This window comes from Saimiri boliviensis, chromosome 1 (genome assembly GCF_048565385.1).
Source record: "Saimiri boliviensis isolate mSaiBol1 chromosome 1, mSaiBol1.pri, whole genome shotgun sequence".
Lineage (NCBI taxonomy): Eukaryota > Metazoa > Chordata > Mammalia > Primates > Cebidae > Saimiri > Saimiri boliviensis.
In genome coordinates, this window is record NC_133449.1 from 301,685,752 (window position 1) to 301,707,391 (window position 21,640).

General features: G+C 56.8%; 1 protein-coding gene across 1 annotated transcript in view; it reads right to left on the reverse strand.

Moving 5' to 3' along the window:
• Positions 1 to 21,640, reverse strand: part of PLEKHG4B (pleckstrin homology and RhoGEF domain containing G4B) — a 90,924-nt gene that overhangs the window by 848 nt on the left and 68,436 nt on the right. Inside the window, 9 exon segments of the mRNA XM_074387738.1 lie at positions 6,509 to 6,689; positions 7,484 to 7,654; positions 9,016 to 9,246; positions 9,327 to 9,416; positions 10,848 to 11,100; positions 14,645 to 14,978; positions 14,981 to 15,419; positions 16,139 to 16,300; positions 21,307 to 21,445. Coding sequence (XP_074243839.1) covers positions 6,509 to 6,689; positions 7,484 to 7,654; positions 9,016 to 9,246; positions 9,327 to 9,416; positions 10,848 to 11,100; positions 14,645 to 14,978; positions 14,981 to 15,419; positions 16,139 to 16,300; positions 21,307 to 21,445 — 2,000 coding nt within the window.

A 21,640-nucleotide genomic window follows, 5' to 3' on the forward strand; every position in this document is an offset into this window, starting at 1 on the left:
GCGCCACGCAGGGTCCCGATTAGTGCAGGGGTCAGAGGCCTGGGAGCCATGTCCATGGGAAAGACAAAAGCAACAGGTGCCTACGAGTTTGACTATTGAGAGGAGAGCTAAGTCTAAGGTGAGAGTTTGGGAATGAATTTCTTCTTGGTCAAATTAAGCAAAAAAAGATATTAATTGTAAGGAAAAATGTATGAGGACAGAAAACATAATTGCATTTATGTGCATTTATGGAGTCATAATGCATATGCTGAGTAATATTATAGTAAGAATTATTTCCTAGAGGTCTTGGGAGAACGGGAAGTACAGTGTGTGTATGCTGCAGTTACAGCGTTATTGATTATCTTCATTAACAGGTAGCGTGCAAAGTTGGTTACTCAAGAGTGAGCATCTGCTCTTGTTACGGGAGCCAGGCAGGGAAGGGCCGAGAGTGGCTGCCGGGATGCAGGGCTGCAGCGGGCCAGGGAGCAGAACACTGCTCCTCCACTAACCCCGAAGCACTACCTTAGGGCTAGAGTCCGCACGGACATGGGGCAGCTTCCTCCTCTGGCTGCAGTGCGTTTGCCTGTACACCTTACACCCAAGCCTGCCACCAAGAGCAACCAGAAAAGCTGAACACATTTTTTGAGGGTGTTTTGGAGGTGCCAAGGCAGTCCAGCCTCAAAGGGCCAACATCCTGGGCAGATGTGGGGCTCACAGACACTGGGCACCTGTCACCTTTCTAAGCCCTCAGGGCTTGCTGCTGTCCGATAAGCAGAGAGCTCATCTTGGAGCTTCTGACAACGGCACATGGTGGGGAGATACCGTCTGGAATTCAAGGACTGCCAGGGAGGAGGGGCCTGGGAAACTCCCATTCAGTGGGGACCTGGAAAGGGAGCAGGACTTTGCCAGGAGTGGGACAAATGGAAGCTGGATCAGCTGCCCACAGGTCGGAGGGATAGGCCACGCAGCCCCTCCCAGAGTGCATTCGGATGATCCAGGCCTGCTCCTTCTACAGCAATAAATCCTCTGGAGGGCAGGACACCAGCCCAGGACTGAGATGATCCTTACACATTTCCTACGTCGTCTACTGCTTAATGAAAAACCACTAGGCACACCAGGAGAAAAAAAGGCCGAGGAAAAACCCAGATCATTAAACATCCACGAGATAAAGGTCTGGCCATCTCAGACAGGCCGTGGAGGTGACCAGGACTAATGGGGCAGGAAGCAGATCACAGGACAGAGAGTCTCCAGAGGAAACCCAAATCCATCAAGTAAAAGGAATCGAACGCAAACCTACATATCAAAAATAAACCAACAGCTAACTGAGTGGGTTTAGCAGCAAAGCAGATGAATGAACGTTAAGACAGGTGGAGAAGCTGTGATAAAAACACAAAACACGTGAGCAACACGGGAACATGTGAGGTGGTACGTGTGATCGGAGTTCCAAGTGGAGAGCAGAGAGCAGAGCAGAACGGATCAAAGGCTGCAGAACCAACCCCACGCTGGGACACGCGCAGGGACCACGTACTTGGCCACGAGCAGAGCTGGCCTGGGGGCAGCCCGAGGCGCTCGTTCATGGCAGCGGCTGCCCAGGTCTCTCTGCCTGGGCGTGTTCCCCGCCTTCCTGTGGACAGAAGTGTCAGGTAGTTAACACCCAGGAGGAGCCTCAACAACGAGGGACAGGAGTTGGCAGAGAAACACCCAGGTCCCCCCGCATGGGGGCAGGGCCTGCCTGCCAGTCACCCTCCAGGGCCTTCCCTCCTCTCTCACTTCCCCTTCTCACCAAACAGGTAGAAAACCAAGAGTGAGACACTGTAGATTTATACCCAAGTTACATTACATGTAAACACACTACTCCAATTTAAAGACAAGGATAGTCAAACTAGATGAAAAGATAAAAGTGAAATCAAATACAGGCCTTTTCCAAGAGACATATCTCAAATATAAGAACACCAGAAGCTCCAAGTAAGAAGATGGAAAAGTATGTGCTGTGTGAACACTAATGGCAAAAGCAAACAGCAACAGCCTGGTTAACGGTGCACAGTGGGTCTACTGCCTCTGTGGGCTCCAGATCACAGATGGAAACGGGAAGAGCCAGGTTACCAGGGCGCACAGTGGGTCTACTGCCTCTGTGGGCTCCAGATCACAGATGAAAACCAGAAGAGCCAGGTTAATAGGGCGCACAGTGGGTCTTCTGCATTTGTGGGCTCCAGATCACAGATTCCACCAAGAATAAAAAATATCTGAACAAAAAGCAATTGACAATAAAAATTAGCTGGACGTGGTGGCTCAAGCCTGTAATCCCAGCACTTTGGGAGGCTGAGGCGGGTGGATCACGAGGTCAAGAGATTGAGACCATCCTGGCCAACATGGTGAAAGCCCATCTCTACTGAAAAAAACAAAAAACAAAAAATAAAAATTAGCCGGGCTTGGTGGCGTGTGCCTGTAGTCCCAGCAACTCGGGAGGCTGAGGCAGGGGAATCACTTGAACCCGCAAGGCGGAGGTTGCAGTGAGCTCAGATCGCGCCACTGCACTCCAGCCTGGTGACAGAGCGAAATTCCATCCCCCCCCCCCCGCAAAAAACAATAAAAATTAAAAATACAAATAAACCAATATAACAACTATTTATATAGCATTTACATTGTATTTTGTACTATAAGTAATCTACAGATGATTTTAAGTATATAGGAGCATGTGTGCAGGTTAAATGCACTACTATGCCATTTTATATTAGGGACTTGAACAACCTCAGACGTGGGTATCTGTGGGTGCATCCTGGAGCCCATCCCCATGGACACAGGGACAACTGTAGACCCAAGGCAGAGGCATTGCTAAAAACAAAGAGATGCATTTCATGATGAAAAAAGAGGCTCTGCTTCCAGGAAGATACAGCAATTCTACATTGCTATGAACCTAGTAATTTAGCTTCAAAATATAGAAAGCAAAAATTGACGGAACAAAAAGAAAAACAGACATTCAACTCTACATCATCATGGGGGTTTTTCACATAATTTTCCTACTAAGTGATAAGCAGACAAAAATCCAGTAAGGATGTAAGAAATTTGAACAACACAATTTTCAAAACACAACCAGACCGTGCAGTAACCACCACAAAGCACCTTCTCTCCAGGTGCACATGGAAAATTTACCAAAATGCTAGGACGTAAAACATTCCAAATAATCAAAATTGTAACAGGAAGTTAGATGAGCATGAGCGGGGCGGCAGAGGACTCCGCCAGCCATCGGGAAGGTCAGGTGACAGTTGGGCATGCATCATATCTGCCTCTCTAAAGGTGATAATGTGGCAGCCAGTGCCAGGGAGAGGCTGTTTCCTGATGGTCCACACCTGTTGCACTCAACTGTTAACTGAAGGCAGGCGCCAGGAGAAGCAACTTGGTGCATTAACAGACAGAATGGCAAAATGTGACCTTCTGGGGGCACCTCACCAGAAAAGAGAAGCAAGCTTCAGATGGGCGTGCATACCACTTCCACACACACCACACAGCCTCCCATCCCGAGGGTGAGGAGTGCATGGTGCATGCGGGCAGCTGGCCCTCAGGGAAGAATCATGGGGACCGGCAGCCTATAAAGTCCTAGGATCAAGGCTAAATGGGGCGCTTGATTTTGGTGCCTGCTTGGGTCTCTTCCAGGTATACTTCCCTGCCTTCAATCCTTTTTCAATGAACCTCCACTCCTGCTCTGAAACCTGCCTTGGTCTCTTTTCCTGCCTTATGCCCCTCCGTGGAATTCTTTCTTCTGAGGTGAGAATTGAGGTGGCTGTGGAGCTGCAAATTCTCCACAGTAACTCAGACCCTTCCAGGGTAACAAACTCTAGTGAATATTATTTGACCAAAGTGGTCTTAAACTCAAAACCGGTATCAGAAAGTTAACTAGAAAATCTTGGAAATTAAGTAATGCATTTCTAAATAAGCCATGATAAGCCCAAGAAGAAATTGAAGTGGAAGAAAATATGCTGAACTGACTGTTAATAAACATATCACATGTACAAACTTGTGGGGTGCAGCTAATGCCAAGCTTAGGGGACAATCTGTAGTCCTAAATACCGCACAAACGAGGACAGAGCGAAGACTAAAATCAATGACCTAAGCATCCACCCACCTCAAGAAATTAGGTGGAAAGGAAAAACAAATAATCAAAAAGGTAACACAAGAAAATAATAAAGAGTAGGAATTAATTAAATAGAAAATAAGTGTGTAGATAATCATTTAAACCAAAATTTTGTCTTCCGAGAAGACTAATTTGGTAAACCCCTCACAAAACGGAGAAGTCAAGAGAGGGCTCGAGGGACCAACGAGGAGATGGAAACGGGGTGCCAGACCCTAGACACACCTGAAAAGCATTAGGCTCCAGTTTCCAGGTGACCTGCTGCACCTGCAGGGGCTGCACAGCTCTGTGGCCCATGCCCCTGCACCCCCAGACCCAGGTGACCCAGCTGCACCTGCAGGGGCTGCACAGCTCTGTGGCCCATGTCCCAACCCCTCAAGCCCAGGCAGAGTCCTGTGCGCATACCCTGTGCTCAGCTGTCCACCTGACCCTGTTTGAGAAAGGCTGTGAAACTGAGTAATTTGGACGTAACACTGTGGAACTGTAAGGTATTCTGAGCCCTGAGAGGAATGCAGCAGTGCCCGAGTCATCAAGCCTCAGCTGCAACTTCTGCTTTTTCCAGTCAATGGTCAGGGGCGGCCTGGAGGCAGGAGAGAGAAGAATCTCTCAGGCTGCCTCCTCCTCACAGACTGTTAAAGCATCTTCCTTGGAATGCAGCAACCAGTACTAACCAAGTTGCTGTGAATTCACTGCACCCTGCTGGAAGCATCCCTGCCTCTGTAAGTGAAGCCTCAGCTTCCCCACTGTGGAGCACGGACCCCATCCCTTTGGAGGCTGCATTCTGGGGCGGCCATTCTCATGCTTGTGCTTGAATCAACTTAGTTATACTTTCTGAATCTGATTACTCCAGGCTGGCAGGGTCTACTCCCTGCAGACCCCAGGTGCTTGTGCTTGGAACACAGGAGGGGCTGAAACAGACACATCGACCCCGGGAGGCTTTGTGCACTACAGTCAGACAGATCCCAAGCAGGAAGCAGGACCAGCAGGTGGCAAAGGAAGGAAGGAAAAGGGCCAGGAAGGCTCTTCAGGGTGGTGGCATCTCGGAGGTGCGGCTCTGGCCAAGAAGCTGCTTAGGGGGCTGTCTGGGGGTAAAGCCCACAGAGGTGTGGAACAGCCAGGAGGCTGGGGGCTGGAGGGGGAGCCAGTGGGGATGCCATGGGGCCCCCCGTGCCTGGCAAAGCTGGCTCCGAAGTGTTTCGGGGTCTGGTGGGGAGGTGGTAGCTGTGCCTGGAGGGGTCAAGGCTCAGCCGGGTGCAGCCGGGCAGGGGCCCTGGCTGTGCCTGTGGCTTGGGTTTCTTCGGTCTGAGAGGCCACAGCTGCCAGGGTGGCCTGTAGGGAAGAGGGGACAGCTGGGTTTGCAGTGACTTTGGGTATCTGTGAGGCGCTGGGGCAGACTGGAGTTGGAGCTCAGTGTGCGAGAAGGTCTGGGGTGAGGGGCAGTCACCATGAAGGAGGTGCTGGCAGCCATCAGGATGGAGGAGTCAGTGCAGAGGGGCACCCCCAGTGAAGAACTCGGGGGAGGAGCAAACGAGGGTGGGCACTGAGGGAGAAGGGAGGCCTGGGGGAGGGTTCTCGGGTGGGGGATGAGGGCTCTGGGGAGGGCCCTCTCACCTGTAGGAAGACTGAGGGCCACGGGGGCCAGACCAGCAGGGCAGGGGCGGGAAGTCGACCAGAGGGTTAAATCTGGAGCCAGAGCCGCGGGGGACTCTCTGGGGTGGCCGCAGAGCCGCGTGTGTGAGTGCCGTCAGGTCCACCCAAGAACTTCCTCGTAAAGTGCTGAGGCCAGGTGCCCTGGCCAGGGTGGGCTTCTTGGGCGGCCATGAGAAGAAAACGGGCAGTCGGGCTCTTGGGGGCTCCTAAGAGTGATGAGGCCTGAGGCAGGTTGGCTTTGGAGACTGAATCACGCAGCTCGAACCCTTAATTGTGGACCTTTTGTGATAGGCTACCTTGCCTCCCTGTTCCCAGCTCAGACCAGATGTCCCCGACAGAGAAGTCCCCTTGACTGTTCCGTCCTTGATGTGGAATGCGAAATATACCCCCACCCCACCGAGAAAGAGACACTTCGTGCAGCCAGTCAAATGGCTGTAACTGCACCAGTGTGACCTATTAGCTTTCTCCGGACGCTGCCCCCCCACTTCAGGGCAGTGACCCCATCCCTCCGCAGTCTGTCCTCCCAGGTGGCCACCCTCAGAGCTTGTGCTCAAGTGAACTCCATATTTAATCATAGTGCCTGCATCTCAGCATTAAGGCTGAAGCTCAGCTCCCAACCCACGCCTGCACCCCAGCCCCACTCCCAGCCCCGGCCCCTGGACGCAGTCCCCAGCTCTCAGCCCAGCCCCCGCCCTAGCCCCCGGCAATAGCTGCGCCCGAGCTGGGCAGGTCCTGCGGCCCCCATCTTCCCACCTCTGCTCCTCAGCGCCTGCTGCCACAGGATCCTCCCTATGACGCCAGTCCACCTGCTCTTGACCGCTGCCGAGCTTGCTTGGAGAACGTAGGTGTCCTGAGATTTCCGCCGCCTGCGAAACCAAATCTCAAACCTCAAGCCACTGTCCCCGACGTCCTGTGTTATCCCGATCTCAGCCGTCTGCAAACACCGTGGCAGCACCGTCAGACACACACGTGTTCTCTGAATGACTGGCTATTTTCTGGCCGACTGACCCAAATTCCTCAGTGCTGGAGGAATTAACTCAGACACCAAAGGACAAACGTGTGGGATGGGTCAGGGCCGGCGACACCATACTGCTCACGACTATGTGAGGCTGCTCTCGAGTGTGCGAGGGAGTGCTTGTGCGCAGGACAGCTGCCCGTGTGGAAGGGAGAGTGCCTGTGTGCAAGACAGCTGCCCGTGAGCGTGCGAGGCTGCTCATGAGCGTGCGAGGCTGCTTGTGAGTGTGCGAGGGACAGTTGCCCGTGTGCGAGGCTGTGCACGAGTGAGGCTGCTTGTGTGTGAGGCCGTGCGCCCTCAGGGCCTCTGTCACGAAGGGAGGGACCTGCCCTCCCTCAGCACAGCCGAGAGTCACAAGCGGAGCCCTGCCCGCCGCGGTGTGCCAGTGAAGCCCCCTCCGTGCACCTTGGAGCGCCGGGGAAGGCCCCCGTGTTCACCTCTGCACAGGCCCCACGATGCAGTTCCTGACTGAGGAGGTGCTTGCTCCTCTGCCCCTGAACTGCGCACGGGTCTGGAGAGGACAAGCAACTCCTGCAGCTCTCGGAAGGTTTTCAAGAATTTACCAAGGAACAACAGAAAACAGAACATCACGGTGTGGCTCCTCCCAGGTTCACTCCCTCTCAGTTCCGCCCCTCGCCTCAAGGGAGACAAGGGTCCGGGACCCCCTTGCAGGGCCTGGCCTGGCCTGCGTGTGATCGGACCCATGGCGCTACCTGGAAGGACTGCTTGTACAGGTAGACGTCGTGGCCGCCCTCCAGCTTCTGGGTCTTGCTGAACAGGATGAGGTTTTCAAAGAGAAACACGTGCCTCGCGTACTTCTTCCTCCCGCAGAGAACGACAAACTCATCCCGGCATCTCAGCTGCCCCTGCTCTTTCAAATTCACCTGCAGAGGAACATGCAGGTGGATTTTGTCCAAGACAGTCTGGTGTCTGTGGTCACACAAGTCACTGGCCCTGTCTAAACGTGTTGGCTTTGTGACAAGCAGGACGGAACAGCAGCCAAACTGCCATAACCCTGGCAAATCCGCCTCAGTGTGAGCTGTCGACGTCAAGGTTTTAGGGCATCAGGACAGAAACTGCAGCGTCACTTCTGAAAGCTCAGGAACTCACCCAGCTCCCCCGACCCTCCCGTCTGACGCTCTGGGCCCTGCGCAGGGGGTGAGGGTGGGGCTGAGGGTCCCACACCCCCATGTTCCGGGGTCTTATGTGCAAAGATTACATGGAAAGCCTCTCTGATTTACGTAACTTTCTACTTTGAAGCCCTTTTATCCATTGTTTTTGGAATCCCCTGCTGAGGTGGTGCCAGAGTCCCCTCACTAGATGGCCCCTGGGAGCCCGACGGCTCCTCTCTCATCCCCACAGAAATCCCTTCATGCTGGGTCAGGGCAGACACAGCCCCCAGAGATGGAGCCACCGTGCCCCGCAGGCTGTCCCTCCCCTGCGGAATTCACCCAGATGACAGACCTGGTTGGCAGGGCTCCTCCATGACCTCTATCCCACGGACACCCCTGGGGCTCCTTGGCAGAGGACGCTGGGACAGCCTGAGACCCCTCCACAGACGTGACCCGGAAGACTGACTGCTACTTCCTAGAAGCAGCCCGAGTCTATGGGTGTCGGGGGCCCAAGACGGGCCTGCCTCCTCCAGCTGAGGTGGGGTCCCACCCTCCACGGCCCTGCTCTGATATTGGGGTGCCATCCGTCCCAGCCAGGGGACACGGCAGCCTGCTGGAGTACAGCCGGCATCCCCACGCACCGGCCATTTCTCAGCTCGCCTGTGGCCTTTCGGGCGTCTGGGGTTAGGGCTGCCGCACAAGCTGCTCGGCGGGGCCTGTGAGACCCATGCAGCCGGTCCTGGGCCCCGAATGAAGGAGCCAAGGTTGGCGCCCGCGCCTTCCCACGCAGGGCTGGGGTGCGACGCCCATGCCCACCTGTGTTAAATACAGCCCAGGTAAGCAGACTTCCAGCCATTCAGAGCCAGCCTGCCTTGTGTGCCCTGTGAAAACACAGCCACGACTGCCAGCCACGGACAAACCCAGGGCTCCAGGACCGCGGGCCCTGCTGCTCCCACCATCGCCCAGGCAGGTAAGCCCCTCTCCCGGTGGCGCCCCGTGGCCCTCAGAAGGCTGTGCTCTGAGGGATGTCTCCTGGGCAAATCTGCCAGTGCATCACCAAGAAAACTGCGACTTCCCCACCAGCGGCCTCACACTCCCCCAGCCTGCCGGCTGCCAGCACTCAGGGCACTTACGTCACAGCCGCGGATGGCATCCATGGCCAGCAGGTCATTGCCGCGGCGCAGCTGGAAGCAGACCATGGCCTCGGCGGCTCGGAGCTCGTCCAGCTCCTGCCCGTGGCCCGGGCCGCGGCCGGCCTCCTTGAGCAGGTCCTGGAGCAGCAGCACGTACTTGGCCACGCGCTGCACAGGCCGCAGCAGGCAGGAGGCCAGGTCCGTCTTGTCGCCCAGCTCCCGCTGCTTGTCCTGCAAGGGCGGCACAGGAGGGTCAGCTCCGGCCTGGCCGGGGGCCGGGCGGGCTGCGGGGGGCGGGCTGCGGGGGTGACCTTGAAGAAGGCGTTGCCGTGGCTGCTGAGCAGGGCGTCCGACCGCGGCTTGTTCTTGCTGTAGGTCGCGTACATCCCGAACTGCTCTTCCTGGAAAAGCGGAGGCGACTCCTTGGCTGTGGGAGTGACAGGCCCAGAGACGGCAGGCGCCTGCAGCCCGGGTCAGACTTGGAACTGCTCCTGTCCCGAGACCCTCCAGACTCTTACCGTAATCAGGCGAAAGGGAGACTCGTTCCTTCATTAAAGACCATCGAGGGTCCCCAACACGGGGGCTCCAGGGGTGACCAGTTTACCAGGTGCAGCCTCAATGCTGAGAATTCTGTATTTTGTCTTTAAAACACAGACTCCAGGGAGGCAGGGGGCTGGCGGAGGGGGAAGAGGATGCAGCTAGCAGTGGGCCTGAGAGGGGGTGGGGGGCTTGGAACGATTTGGTCACTAGCCAAGAGCTAAAGCTGTCAGGACATTTAAAATGGCCACAATTACAGTCAGTATGAATCTGCACTTTATGTCTAAACGCACCTTTTAAGAAAACACTGAAGCTGGGCGCGGCGGCTCACGCCTGTAATCCCAGCACTTTGGGAGGCCGAGGCAGGCGGATCACAAGGTCAGGGGTTGGAGACCAGCCTGGCCAGCATGGTGAAACCCCATCTCTACTAAAAACACAAAACTTAGCCGGGCATGGTGGTGTGCACCTGTAGTCCCAGCTACTTGGAGCAGAATTGCTTGAACTCGGGAGCCAGAGGTTGCATTGAGCCAAGATCTTACCACTGCACTCCAGCCTGGGCAACAGAGCAAGGCTCCATCTCAAACAAAAAAAAAAAGAAAAAAGAAAATGCTGAAAAGATGTAACATGTGCTTCTTTCGTCCATGGCTGTTTTCATTGTGATAATTTGTGCTTAATGGTCTGGGACACGTGTCCCATCTGCCCATAGCACTCTATGAGCGCCTGTGGAAAACCTGTCAGTTTCTTCCCAGAGTAAATTAAAACGCTTTATTAAGGACTCTTGTACAGAGACTCCACTTTCACCATCGAGGTGAGGCTTACAAGGAGACATGGAGTCTGTATATTCAACATGCTTCCAGCTGAAAGTCTCACAAGGGAGTTCTCGCAGCAGGACCAAGTGGTCCCTCTGGCAGATAACAGGGCAGCCAGAGGCAGGGGGCCTGTGAAGGGGTGAGGCCTGGCCCCGGAAGGTGATTCCAGGAAACCATTTCTAGCCAATCAGCTGGAAGTGGTAAAGGGGCAGGGCTGCTGGTGGGTGGGTGTGATGGTGCCGGCAGACGATGCCCCCTCCTCCGGGGCAGCAGGGACACCGCTGGTCACACCACCTGCAAAGCACAGGCTTATCCGTGTGGGCACCTGCTTATCGGCTGGTCTTATCATGCCGTCAGGGCCAGCTCCTGAACCTGGATTGAAGCAACCTGAACCGCCGGACATGTGGGCCCTGTGGGCTCCCCACTCCCCGATGCCAGCTTCGCCCACCATGTTGGCCCGGTGCCCACACAGTGGCCTGCACTCACATGTCTCAAGAAACTGCGGCCCACAGCCAAGGGGCAGTGCCCGCAGCGCTCCAGCTCTCGGAGGAAGTGCTGCTGGTGGAAATCGTGGAGCTTCTCCAAGTTGCCGAAAATAACGTCGTGCTTCCCTCGAAGGCCCCGTGGCAGGTCCGTTCTTTCCATTTCCGGAAAATAGTTGTCGATGACGTAGGCTAAGCACCGCACGTACTCCCGCTCTGTGGCGATCATCTCGGCCATGATGTGCTTCAGGCGGCTGCTGGAAGACACAGAGATCCCGGGGCGCGTGCCCCCGCCACGGACACATTATTAAAAGCAGTTCATGTCTGAGACAAAAGCATGAAAACCCAGAGGGACGAAAGGGTCACACATGGACCGGAGGCACATGGGCAACCACGGGATGCAAGATAAAGAAGAACCTTTCGGCCAGGCGTGGCGGCTCACATCTGTGATCCCAGCACTCTGGGAGGCTGAGGCGGGCAGATCACCTGAGGTCGGGAGTTCAAGACCAACATGGAGAAACCCTGTGTCTCTACTAAAAACACAAAATTAGCTGGGTGTGGTGGCGCGTGCCTGTGGTCCCAGCTGCTCGGGAGGCTGAGGCAGGAGAATCGCTTGTAGCCAGGAGGCAGAGGTTTCGGTGAGCCAAGATCGTGCCATTGTGCTCCAGCCTGGGCAACAAGATTGCAAAAAGAAAAGAAAAAGCAACTTGCATGTCCTCAGCAGGGAGCAGCTCCCTTGATACACGGGAACTTGAAAAGATAAGGACTATGATTCAAAAAGAAATTTGTCACGTGAAACATTTCCCTATTATTGATCATGGCCATTTCAGATGAAAGATCCCTTCGGAAACCGAAAAAGACAGATTCCCAGGCCCCTAACTGAAACTCTGAATGTAAGTGTTTCTCATTTCAGCTGGTTTGATTCTAGCAGTAAGATGACGCAAAGACTTCCAGCAGCGAGGGCCGTGGGGGGAGTCGTGTGAGAAGACAGCTTTCGGGTCCACGCCCACTGCTGCCCGAGCAGGACGTTTTCTGAAGTCAGCTTCCACGGCAGTCACTCCCGACCCGGGGCTCAGCGCCCTACGCAGCAGCTGCAGGGGGACTCAGGGCTGTAGCGGCCGGAGAGTGAGGCTGGCGCAGGGTGGCCAGAGGTGGACAACAGCAGGCTAGGCTCCAGGGATGGTCGTCCATGGAACCCTCCTCCCAGCCTTGGCTGGGGTCTTCCTGCCTTGAAAGAGGGTCCCAAGGAGGGGATGCTTAGCAGGCTTTGTAGGAGCCTGTTCTGTTCCCATGATGGGTGAGCCTCTCATGCACTTCCCAGCCTTCGGAGAGCCCTTCCTGACAGCACACCCCTCTGCAGATGTGGGCTCCTCTGTGGCCGCCCAGGGTCTCACCACGTCCACATCCCCAGGGCTGGGCAGCACCAGGAGGACCCACCCGTGTTGCCCCGAGAGTGGAGAAGTGGGCTGGCCAGTGTGGTCAGCGTGGCCGGGATGGCTCCTCGCGTGCACAACTGCGGAGCTGTGATCAGAGACCCAAACCGGGCTTCCCAAGTCAGGTGGAGTTTTTTGTGCTTTTTTTTTTTTTTTTTTTTTTTTTTGCAATTAAGAAACATGCTAAGTATCCAAGAACACTTCTACGTTCACCAAAAGCAAATGCAGGACGCTTGGGCCGGTGGCTTGGTTTCATGAGCCGGCTGGAGTGGGGCCACCGGGTCACTCTCAGCAACTGAGCCGTGGCCAGCGTGTGAGCCTGGAGGGCGGGGCCCACACTCCGGCAGCCTGGAGGCCAAGGCCCGGCCTGGGCAGCGGGACCTCCTGTGAGAAGGTTCTCCGGGTCCCGCTGAGGTGGGGTCTGGGTGTGTCCCCCAGCTCTGCGCCTCGGACAGCACCCACCAACTGTGCCTGGTGAACGGTGAGGTGCCCCGCTCTCCTCCACTCCAGAGCGTCTGACCCCCAGCCTTCTGAAATAACTCGGTTCTAGTGATACCAGTGGGAGCTCGCAGATTTTGTCTACTATTGTTTTTGTATTTACTTGTTTTTTTAAGTTGGAAAAACTTAAAAGCTGCTAATGTCGGGAAGCACAGCCGTGGGTGGAAATGCTGCTGGAAGCAGATTGCGTTCACAGAGTGGAGAGCGTGTTGCTGGAAGCAGATTGAGTTCACACAGAGTGGAGAGAGTGTCCCTCACTCCTGCATCCCAGAGTGGACAGATTCTCACCGTTTCTGAGATCACAGCAAATCCTGGTGGGTCACAGCACGGGTGGGCAGAGCGAGGCCTGAAGCCTCCGCCACATAACAGCCTCCTCAGTAAATATCCAGAAACAAAATCAGAACGAGGATGGTAAACGAACAATCCCGAGGAAGCGATGCCTGGAACCCCCCAGGGTCGAGCGGGGTCCCCACCTCCTGCATTCTGCTGCCCCCACACCTGAAACACAGGCTCAGTGGAGACAAGCCTGTCTGTGCGGCCACCTGCTAAGACTCAGGGACAGCGCCTGGCATTTTCCCTCCTTTTAGGGACTGGGAGGACCCAGCTCGTGCCCAGGCCCAGCTGGCAGATACCCCCCTGGGTCACTCACGCCAATGGTAAACATCAGAACTTCAGGTTTTACCTAGAGCGTTACCTTTAACAAGATAAAGACTGAGGTTTGGCAACCTGAAGGTGTGTTTCAGAAGAGTGTTCTGAGGCCTTCTCAGCTCAGACGAAACCTGTGCTCAGGGCACGAGGAAGCCCCTTTGACGGAGCTTAGGGCAGGGGTCTCCAGGCCCTGGGCCACTGACCCGTACCACCGACTCGTACAGTCCGTGGCCCATCAGGAACTGGGTCCCCCGCAGGCGGCAAGCGGGTGAGGAGCTCCACCTCCCATCTGACAGATCCGCGGTGTGATTCTTGGAGCACAAACGCGATCGTGAACTGTGCCTGGTGGGGATCTAGGATTCGTGCTCCTTACGAGAATCTAGCTCATGCCCGATGATCTTAGAGCGGTTTCATCCCAAAACCATCCCCCCAACCCCTGTGATCTGTGGGAAAACTGTCTTTCATGAAACCAGTCCCTGATGCCAAGAAGGCTGGGGACTGCTGGCCCAAAACACAGAAGACAACCCAGCAAGCAGAGCATCTCACGAAACCCTCCACCTCCAGCCCTCGTGACAGTACCACGTGGACAGAAGACGGAGGTCCACACCTCCAGCCCTCGCGACAGTACCACGTGGACGGAAGACGGAGGTCCACACCTCCAGCCCTCGCGACAGTACCACGTGGACAGAAGACGGAGGTCCAGGTGGCATCTGGCCTAGACAGCGGCCGAGGGCAGCCACCATCGCCAGTGGGCGGACGGTGTCCTTGGCAGGCTCCTCTTACAGGCGCGACAAGGGAGGAGGGGCCTCTTCAGCGGGGTAATGGACATGTGGGCACACCTTCTTACCCCTCAACACTTAAGAGACTTTCTAGAGGCTATTTTTAGGGTCACTCTTCTTGCTTTCAGGGGCTTGATTTGCTGCTGTAATTTTCTGCAAGTGGGCTGAAGATAACTAGAGGTGGTCGCACAGTTACGTCACCATCGGGGTGAGGGTGTGTGGGTCTCCACACACCACCCTAAGGGAAGACTCTTCTGTGTCCTCTCTGAACATGGGGGCAGGTAATTAATATCTAGTTTAAAATTGTGTTTCTTTAGGTGGACCCAGAGGGACGTCTGTGGATTTACTTTCTACTTTGCAAAATAGAGTTTAATGCTGAAATGGCTTTGAGTGTCTAGATACCCAAAGGCCACTAGGACCAGAGGAGGGGACGGCCACCTCACCTGCCCACCTGCCGCCTCCCGTCCTCCTCAGCAGCGTGGAGCCTCGAGGGAGAGGACAGACTCCAGCTCCGAGGGACCGGGGGGCTCCCGGCATGCGGTCCCAGTGGGGGCTCCTTCTCTGCGACCACAGTGCTGGTCACCTCCAGGCCCTTGATAAAGACCCCACTGTGGCCTGGCTGGCAGGAGTCCCCGGGGCCACTGTGGGCCTGATGCATCTCAGAACTTTGCGTTTTCTTTATCACTTTCTTCTGGGGATGTTTCCTGGGTCGGCTGGCCAGGGTCTGGGTGGGCTCAGAGGAGCAGGCAGAGCTGTCCTCCAGGCGGGCCTTGGTGGCCCTGCCCTAGGAAGGCCCCCGAGGGGAGACAGTGGGTCCGACAGAGCACACAGCCCTGGGCCCAGGGGCTCCCTGTCCTGTCCACACTGAAGGGCTCGTCCAGGGAGGCCGAACAGTGGTTGGGTAGGGACTGAGGGTGGCCTCCGGGGCCTTCTCATGGCCTCCTGGGCACGCTCATGCTTTGGGGGCCTCTGGACAAGGGGAGGTGAGCTGGGGGTTGGGGCAGCCTCAGAAAGGGCCTCTTCCAGATGGAGCTGGGTCTGGGGGCCCTGCTGTGATGCCCACAGTCTCTGCAGGGCATGAGGCTCCAGCACTGCCAGGCCCGCTCCGGGGAAGGCCTCTGCAGCCACCGAGGCAGCCTCCTGGTGACAGCTCCTCACACACTCAGCCACAGGCGAGGAGGGATGAGCCTCCGGGTCCAGCCCCGTCCAGACGGTCACCTGAGGGACAAGGAGGGCTCCGGTAGTGCCACAGAGGATGGTCCGCCCTGGAGCCGGCTTAGGCCCTGCTGCCCCCAAAGTCGGCCCAGCCAGGGACCAGGGCACCAGACAGCAGAGGGAGAGGCAGCCCCGCCACCCCGTGGGGCTGTGGCTGGGTTCCACTGAAGGGCAGACGGGCTGTGTCTGACCCCCAGGGTCCACTGTCCATGGCAGGGGGCACCACGGGGGGATGTCCTAGGACCACGTGAAGACACCATGTAGATCAGTTAAGCCACATCCTGTGAGCTGAGTGAGGCGTGACGGGCAGTGGCCCTACCCTGCTCTGGCCACCCCATGACCCCTTAAATGCTGTTCTGACAGGTGAGTCCAAGGCCTCTGGCCTGGGCTCCTAACGGCGGGCAGTGCAGGCCTGCACTCGGCTGTGGCACTTGCTTGGGGTTTTGGCGGTGGGTGGGATTTTATAACTGAGCCGGTAAACACACAGGGAGCTTTGTGTGTCCATTTGGCTGGTCTGTTCAGTACATTAACAAATGAATCAGTGGGCTCAGAGCCTTCTCCAGAGAGCCGTGGGTATAGAGGCTGGGGTCCATCGCAGGTGCCCGGTCACTGCTGCAGAGCCTGGCCCACTGCCACTTGTGAGGAGAGGCACTTGCTAAAGGTCCACAGCACAAGGAGCGGGAATCCCAGAGGCACACCGTCTGCCACGCTGGGTCTCTTACCGTCTCGCAGAACTCGGACGGGTGGGTCCAGCTGGCCAGCTCTCCCTCCCGCCACTCGGCCTGGCTGACCACGGCGCTCAGGTCCCTTCTGAAATCCTGGGCCATTTCCTCTGTACGCTGCGGGTCCTCCTTCGCCAGCCGCAGTCCTTTCTGGCAGGATCGCTGTGCCCAAGGAACAAAGCGTTAGTACAAGCCGGGTTTTCCGCGTCTGAGTCTCTAGGTGTGGGCCGGGTCTGCGTGCAGCCACTGACAGCAGGCTCGCACGGCCCGCAGAGCTGCCTGCTGCGGCCTCCCTCTCTCCAGAGCCAGAAACGAGGGACCGAGGAGTTTCTCTAGTTCTTTTCCAGACCACGATTTGATCTACACAGGGGAAGAACGTTTCATATCTAAACGCGCCGCGGAGTTGCACTCTGGGATTTAGCAGGACCGAGGGTGGGATGCGTCCTGGTCACGTCCTGCACACACGCTGCACAGGGCTGGGGCGTGACCGCCCGTGATGAGAATGACACGATTGATGAGAGGTGGTCATGGGCCTCTGACGCTCAAGCACCAAACTATTTTCATTGGAAATGGAAATTAAAATCATTGAACGCTGGATCCAGAGCTTTCTGTTTTGAAACTGGTGAATATGCTAAGCATATTCCAGAAATATTCTCCTGCTTGGCCCCTTGGGGCTGCCTGGGAGAGACGGGGAGCCCCTGGCTGAGCCCTGCTGGACACAGCACCTGTGGCCGCTCACCCTGGAGAGAGGCGTTTATCACTAGATTCAGTGGAAATCTCACAGGTAAGCCCTTCCTGCTGTCATTAAACAGCAACGCCAGGGGTACTGCGGGTCAGACGCCCCAGGCTGAGAGGCCTGCTGTGAAGGAGAGAACGGGTGGCTGGATCCACAGCTCTCAGAAAGGTACCGAGTGGCCCCAGATACGCAGCAGAGGAGAGCGGGAGACCGGAACACAGAGTCAGCAAACAGAGCCAGAGTCAAGGAGGAAGTCACAGCATCTCGCTTCTTCGGAGCACGGGCGGGGCAGGGGCGGCGTCGGCAGAGCTGGAGCCCGGCCTCCGACCTTGCAGAAAAGCCAGCTGTCATTGATTTCAAGGTTTCAGTACAAAAATTCAAGTCGTCAAGGTTCTATGACGAAAATACACTAATAATTCTGTCACTTTAAGGTAGAAAGGGCTGTTCAAAAGATGGGTTGGAGGACGAAGGGCAAAGTGGGCAAGAAAACGCCACGCGTCGGGTCCACGTAACACAGAGGTGCTGGCCGACCCAGAAAGATGGCCCAAAGCACGAGCAAGTAATTCCCCACAGAAATCAATGAACGTGTGACGTGAACGTTCAGCAGCAGCCTGGAAGATCCCAGCGCACTCCGCCGAGGACTCCGTCTCCCACGGCGCGGCCAGCGCGAGGCAGGGGCGACTTGACTGCCGCGGCCCATGCGTGGAGACCTCCAGAAATGAAGGGCCCGACCCCAGCCATCTGAGCCGAGGGACGTGTCCAGAGTCCACACCCACAGGCTGTGAAGGAGGCAGACACAGAAACGTCCAACACGGGATGTTTCTAACAGCAGAGGGGGAGGAGCCCAGGGCATCGAGTGGGAGCCGTGTGGACGTGGCTTGGGGGCTGAGCTGGCAGTGCATGCCCCCGCACAGGGCGCCGAGGCCACCACACGCAGCGTCTTCTGTGTGTGTAAAAATCTATTTGTTTCTGATTTCCCCACACGGTGCACATACTTCTAGGTTAACTACAGAGAGACGTGCATATTACGCAGTGTGATCACCCGTCAGATTACAAGGTGCAGCGTTTCTGGGTGAAGACTGCAGAGTGAGACACGTGCCCTGTCCAGATGGCACTAAGGCCTGCAAGCATCTTCCAGGAGTGACCCTCAGCATGAGGCTGGGAAGGAGGAGGGAGTGGCAGGGTCTAAGAAGAGCAGAGGCCAGTCCCGAGACTCCACAGGACGGGGGAGGGGGTGTGGCAGGGAAGGGGTCGGGGCGGGGTGATCCTGGCCGTGCGGGGGGCTGCGGGTGAGCGCTGAGCTGAGGCCACGCCCGCCCTTCAAGCAGGGATTAGAGAAGAGGCTGAAGACACGCGGGCCACGGGCTTCCTAACCTGGGGTCGCCAGGAAAGCCTCTGGCACTAGAACAAAGCCGCAGATGCCACAAGCTGTGCAGACTCACCATGAGGAGCACAGAGCGGGACGTTCAGAAAACGCCCGTGGGGTTAGAAAGCAAGGGCGGAAACAAAAGCCTCACTCACAGGGTTAGAGCGCAAAGGTGAGAAACCACCCTGCAAGGACGGTGCCCGGCCAGGGGCTCGGAAAATCGCGGGGAGCGGGACAGAAACCTCCGGAACCAGCTGGAAGTGTGGAGCTGTGGGAAATGCAAGCGCCATGAAGGACATTTCATGGAATTCCCAGAACAGGGGCGTGACGCAGACGCAGAGAGCACACCTGCCCTCCGCGCACCCGGGCGACCCTCGGATCCCAGGCCCCGTGTCCGGCGGGAAGCAGCAGGGCCAGGCGGAAGGTCCAGAGGGGGAGCTGAGCACAGGCACAGGCCTTCCCGTGGGTGGAGGGAAGCAAGTGACTGCTGGCCAGGAAGGTGGGGCAGAGCTGCTTTTAGATGCCACGGCCTCAGAGATGCTCATCCCAAGATGCCTTTCTCTGTGAAGTCCTGGAAGTTATTCTGCATCAATGCCAAAGTAAATGAAAAAAGAGGAAGACTTGGGTAGAGGAGACCACACAAGGCGGGGCAGGGTGGGGAAGGAGATGGAGGAGATCACACAAGGCAGGGCAGAGTTGGGAGGGGAAGACCGGGGAGACCCCCGGGACGGAGGGCCCAGGCTGGAGACAGCCCCGACTGGCTGGTGGCTGCTGCTCTGCCCGGACCGCCCTTGCCTGGTCTGGGGTTCCTGCTCCTGCCCCAGAGCTTGGACCGGCTGGGCCCGGCTGACGCCTGGGAGCTGGGTCAGTGGGGAGGCCTGGGGCGTGCCCTCCGCCTCGAGTCCCTGCTGCACGTCCTTGGCCGAAGCCCCGGCGAGGGCCAGCGCACGGACCCAGAGGCCGGCGGAGCTTCGTCAGTAGACGGGGGGCCGGGGGTGCCTCCATTCCCGCCGCACGCCCTGGCACGCATATTCGCCCATTTGTTGCAGTATGGGTTGTTGATAAAATAATAAGGATTTATATAAAAACATATACAAGTTTTGAAAAGAGTTTATATGTGAGAAAAGAAACTTTTCATCTGAGTGTGCACCCTTTAAACTGTCAGGCCCAGAGGCATCAAAGAGAGGAGCAGTCACCTGCGTCCCCCAAGCTAAGCAATCGCTTTGGAGCTGCTGTTGTGTGGACCCTGGACCCGGCAGTGTGTCCACCAAGGGCCCTTAGTAAGCCCAGCCATGCTGTAGGCTGGACACAACTCACACCCGTAGCCCAGCAGCACACGGCCAGTCTGTACCAGTGCCATTGCTGTGAGCCGGAGGACTCATAAAAAGCCACTTCTGTCATCACCCCTCTCCTGATTTGTCCTTTTTTCTTTAAAACCTTGAGCCTCAGCTGGGCATGGTGGCTCGTGCCTGTAATCCCAGCACTTTGGGAGGCTGAGGAGTTCAAGACCTGCCTGACCAACATGGTGTAACCCTGTCTCTACTAAAGACACAAAAATCAGCTGGGTGTGGTGGCACGCACCTGTAATCCCAGCTACTCAGGAGGCTGAGGCAGGAGAATCACTTGAACCTGGGAGGTGGAGGTTGCAGTGAGCTGAGATCATGCCACTGTATTCCAGCCTGGGTAACAGAGTGAGACTCAGTCTCAAAAAAAAAAAAAAAAAAAAAGCCGGGCGCGGTGGCTCAAGCCTGTAATCCCAGCACTTTGGGAGGCCGAGGCGGGTGGATCACGAGGTCGAGAGATTGAGACCATCCTGGTCAACATGGTGAAACCCTGTCTCTACTAAAAATACAAAAAATTAGCTGGGCATGGTGGCACGTGCCTGTAATCCCAGCTACTCAGGAGGCTGAGGCAGGAGAATTGCCTGAACCCAGGAGGCGGAGGTTGCGGTGAGCCGAGATGGCGCCATTGCACTCCAGCCTGGGTAACGAGCGAAACTCCGTCTCAAAACAAACAAACAAACAAACAAACAAACAAAAAAAGCCCTCAAACGTCTCCCTTGCTTCCAGAGCCACTTTCTGAGGTCACCTGGAGGGGCTTCCCAGGCTGCCGTTCCTGGCTGTGGCCCAGACGCTCTCCACCTGCGTGGGTTTCACCTGCTTCTCTTGACCAGCATGTGCACATACATGGAGAAAGTGCCTGGAAGAAAATACACTGAGGCGCTCACACTGGTTGCTTCAGAAGGCACAGTGTGAAATTATTTTTTCTCCTTGGCCTCCCCTGCATTAAATAAATCTTTTCTCCACTGATCCAGTATCTCTCGTGTAAAAAATAAAGTTTATTATTTTTACACAACCAGGAAGGCATGCTCTATCCTGACAATTTCATTCCACATGGAAACCAGGTCAAAGCCCTAAAGACTCGGCAGGAAGGTGAGAGAGTGGCCATGGCCCTAAAGACACGGTGGGAAGGTGAGAAGGTCGCCGTGGCCCTAAAGACACGGTGGGAAGGTGAGACGGTCGCCGTGGACCTAAAGACAGTGGGAAGGTGAGAGGGTCGCCATGGCCCTGAAGACAGTGGGAAGGTGAGAGGGTCGCCATGGCCCTGAAGACAGTGGGAAGGTGAGAGGGTCGCCGTGGCCCTGAAGACAGTGGGAAGGTGGGAGGGTCGCCGTGGCCCTGAAGACAGTGGGAAGGTGAGAGGGTCGCCGTGGCCCTGAAGACAGTGGGAAGGTGGGAGGGTCGCCGTGGCCCTAAAGACACGGCAGAAAGGTGGGAGGGTCGCCGTGGCCCTGAAGACAGTGGGAAGGTGGGAGGGTCGCCATGGCCCTGAAGACAGTGGGAAGGTGAGAGGGTCGCCGTGGCCCTGAAGACAGTGGGAAGGTGAGAGGGTCGCCGTGGCCCTGAAGACAGTGGGAAGGTGGGAGGGTCGCCATGGCCCTGAAGACAGTGGGAAGGTGAGAGGGTCGCCATGGCCCTGAAGACAGTGGGAAGGTGAGAGGGTTGCTGCGGCCAGCCTGGCCTGGAGGGGATGCTGACCCGGCCGGCTTCCTCCTGCAGCTCTGACCTGGTCATCCCCTTCCTGGAGTGAGACGAGCTCCCGGAGACGCTGCAGCTGCTGGAGGCGGTTGTTCGAGGCGAGCACCAGCCTGTGCACCTCCGCATCCACTCGGTCGTGCAGCCCTCTGGCGGCCTCCAGGGTGTCTCTGAGGAAGAGAGGGCAGTCCTACAGCTCCCAGGAGACCCCCGGGGAGTCTGCCTGTGGTGACAACCCCGTGTAAACCTGCTCTTTCCAGCCCTCATGCAGAAGGCACCAGGAGCCCCAGGAGGGCCCACCGCCGAGGCGGCCGCCCACATCCCTGCCGGCCTGGGGTGCAGGCGCCTTGAGGGGACGCGTGCTG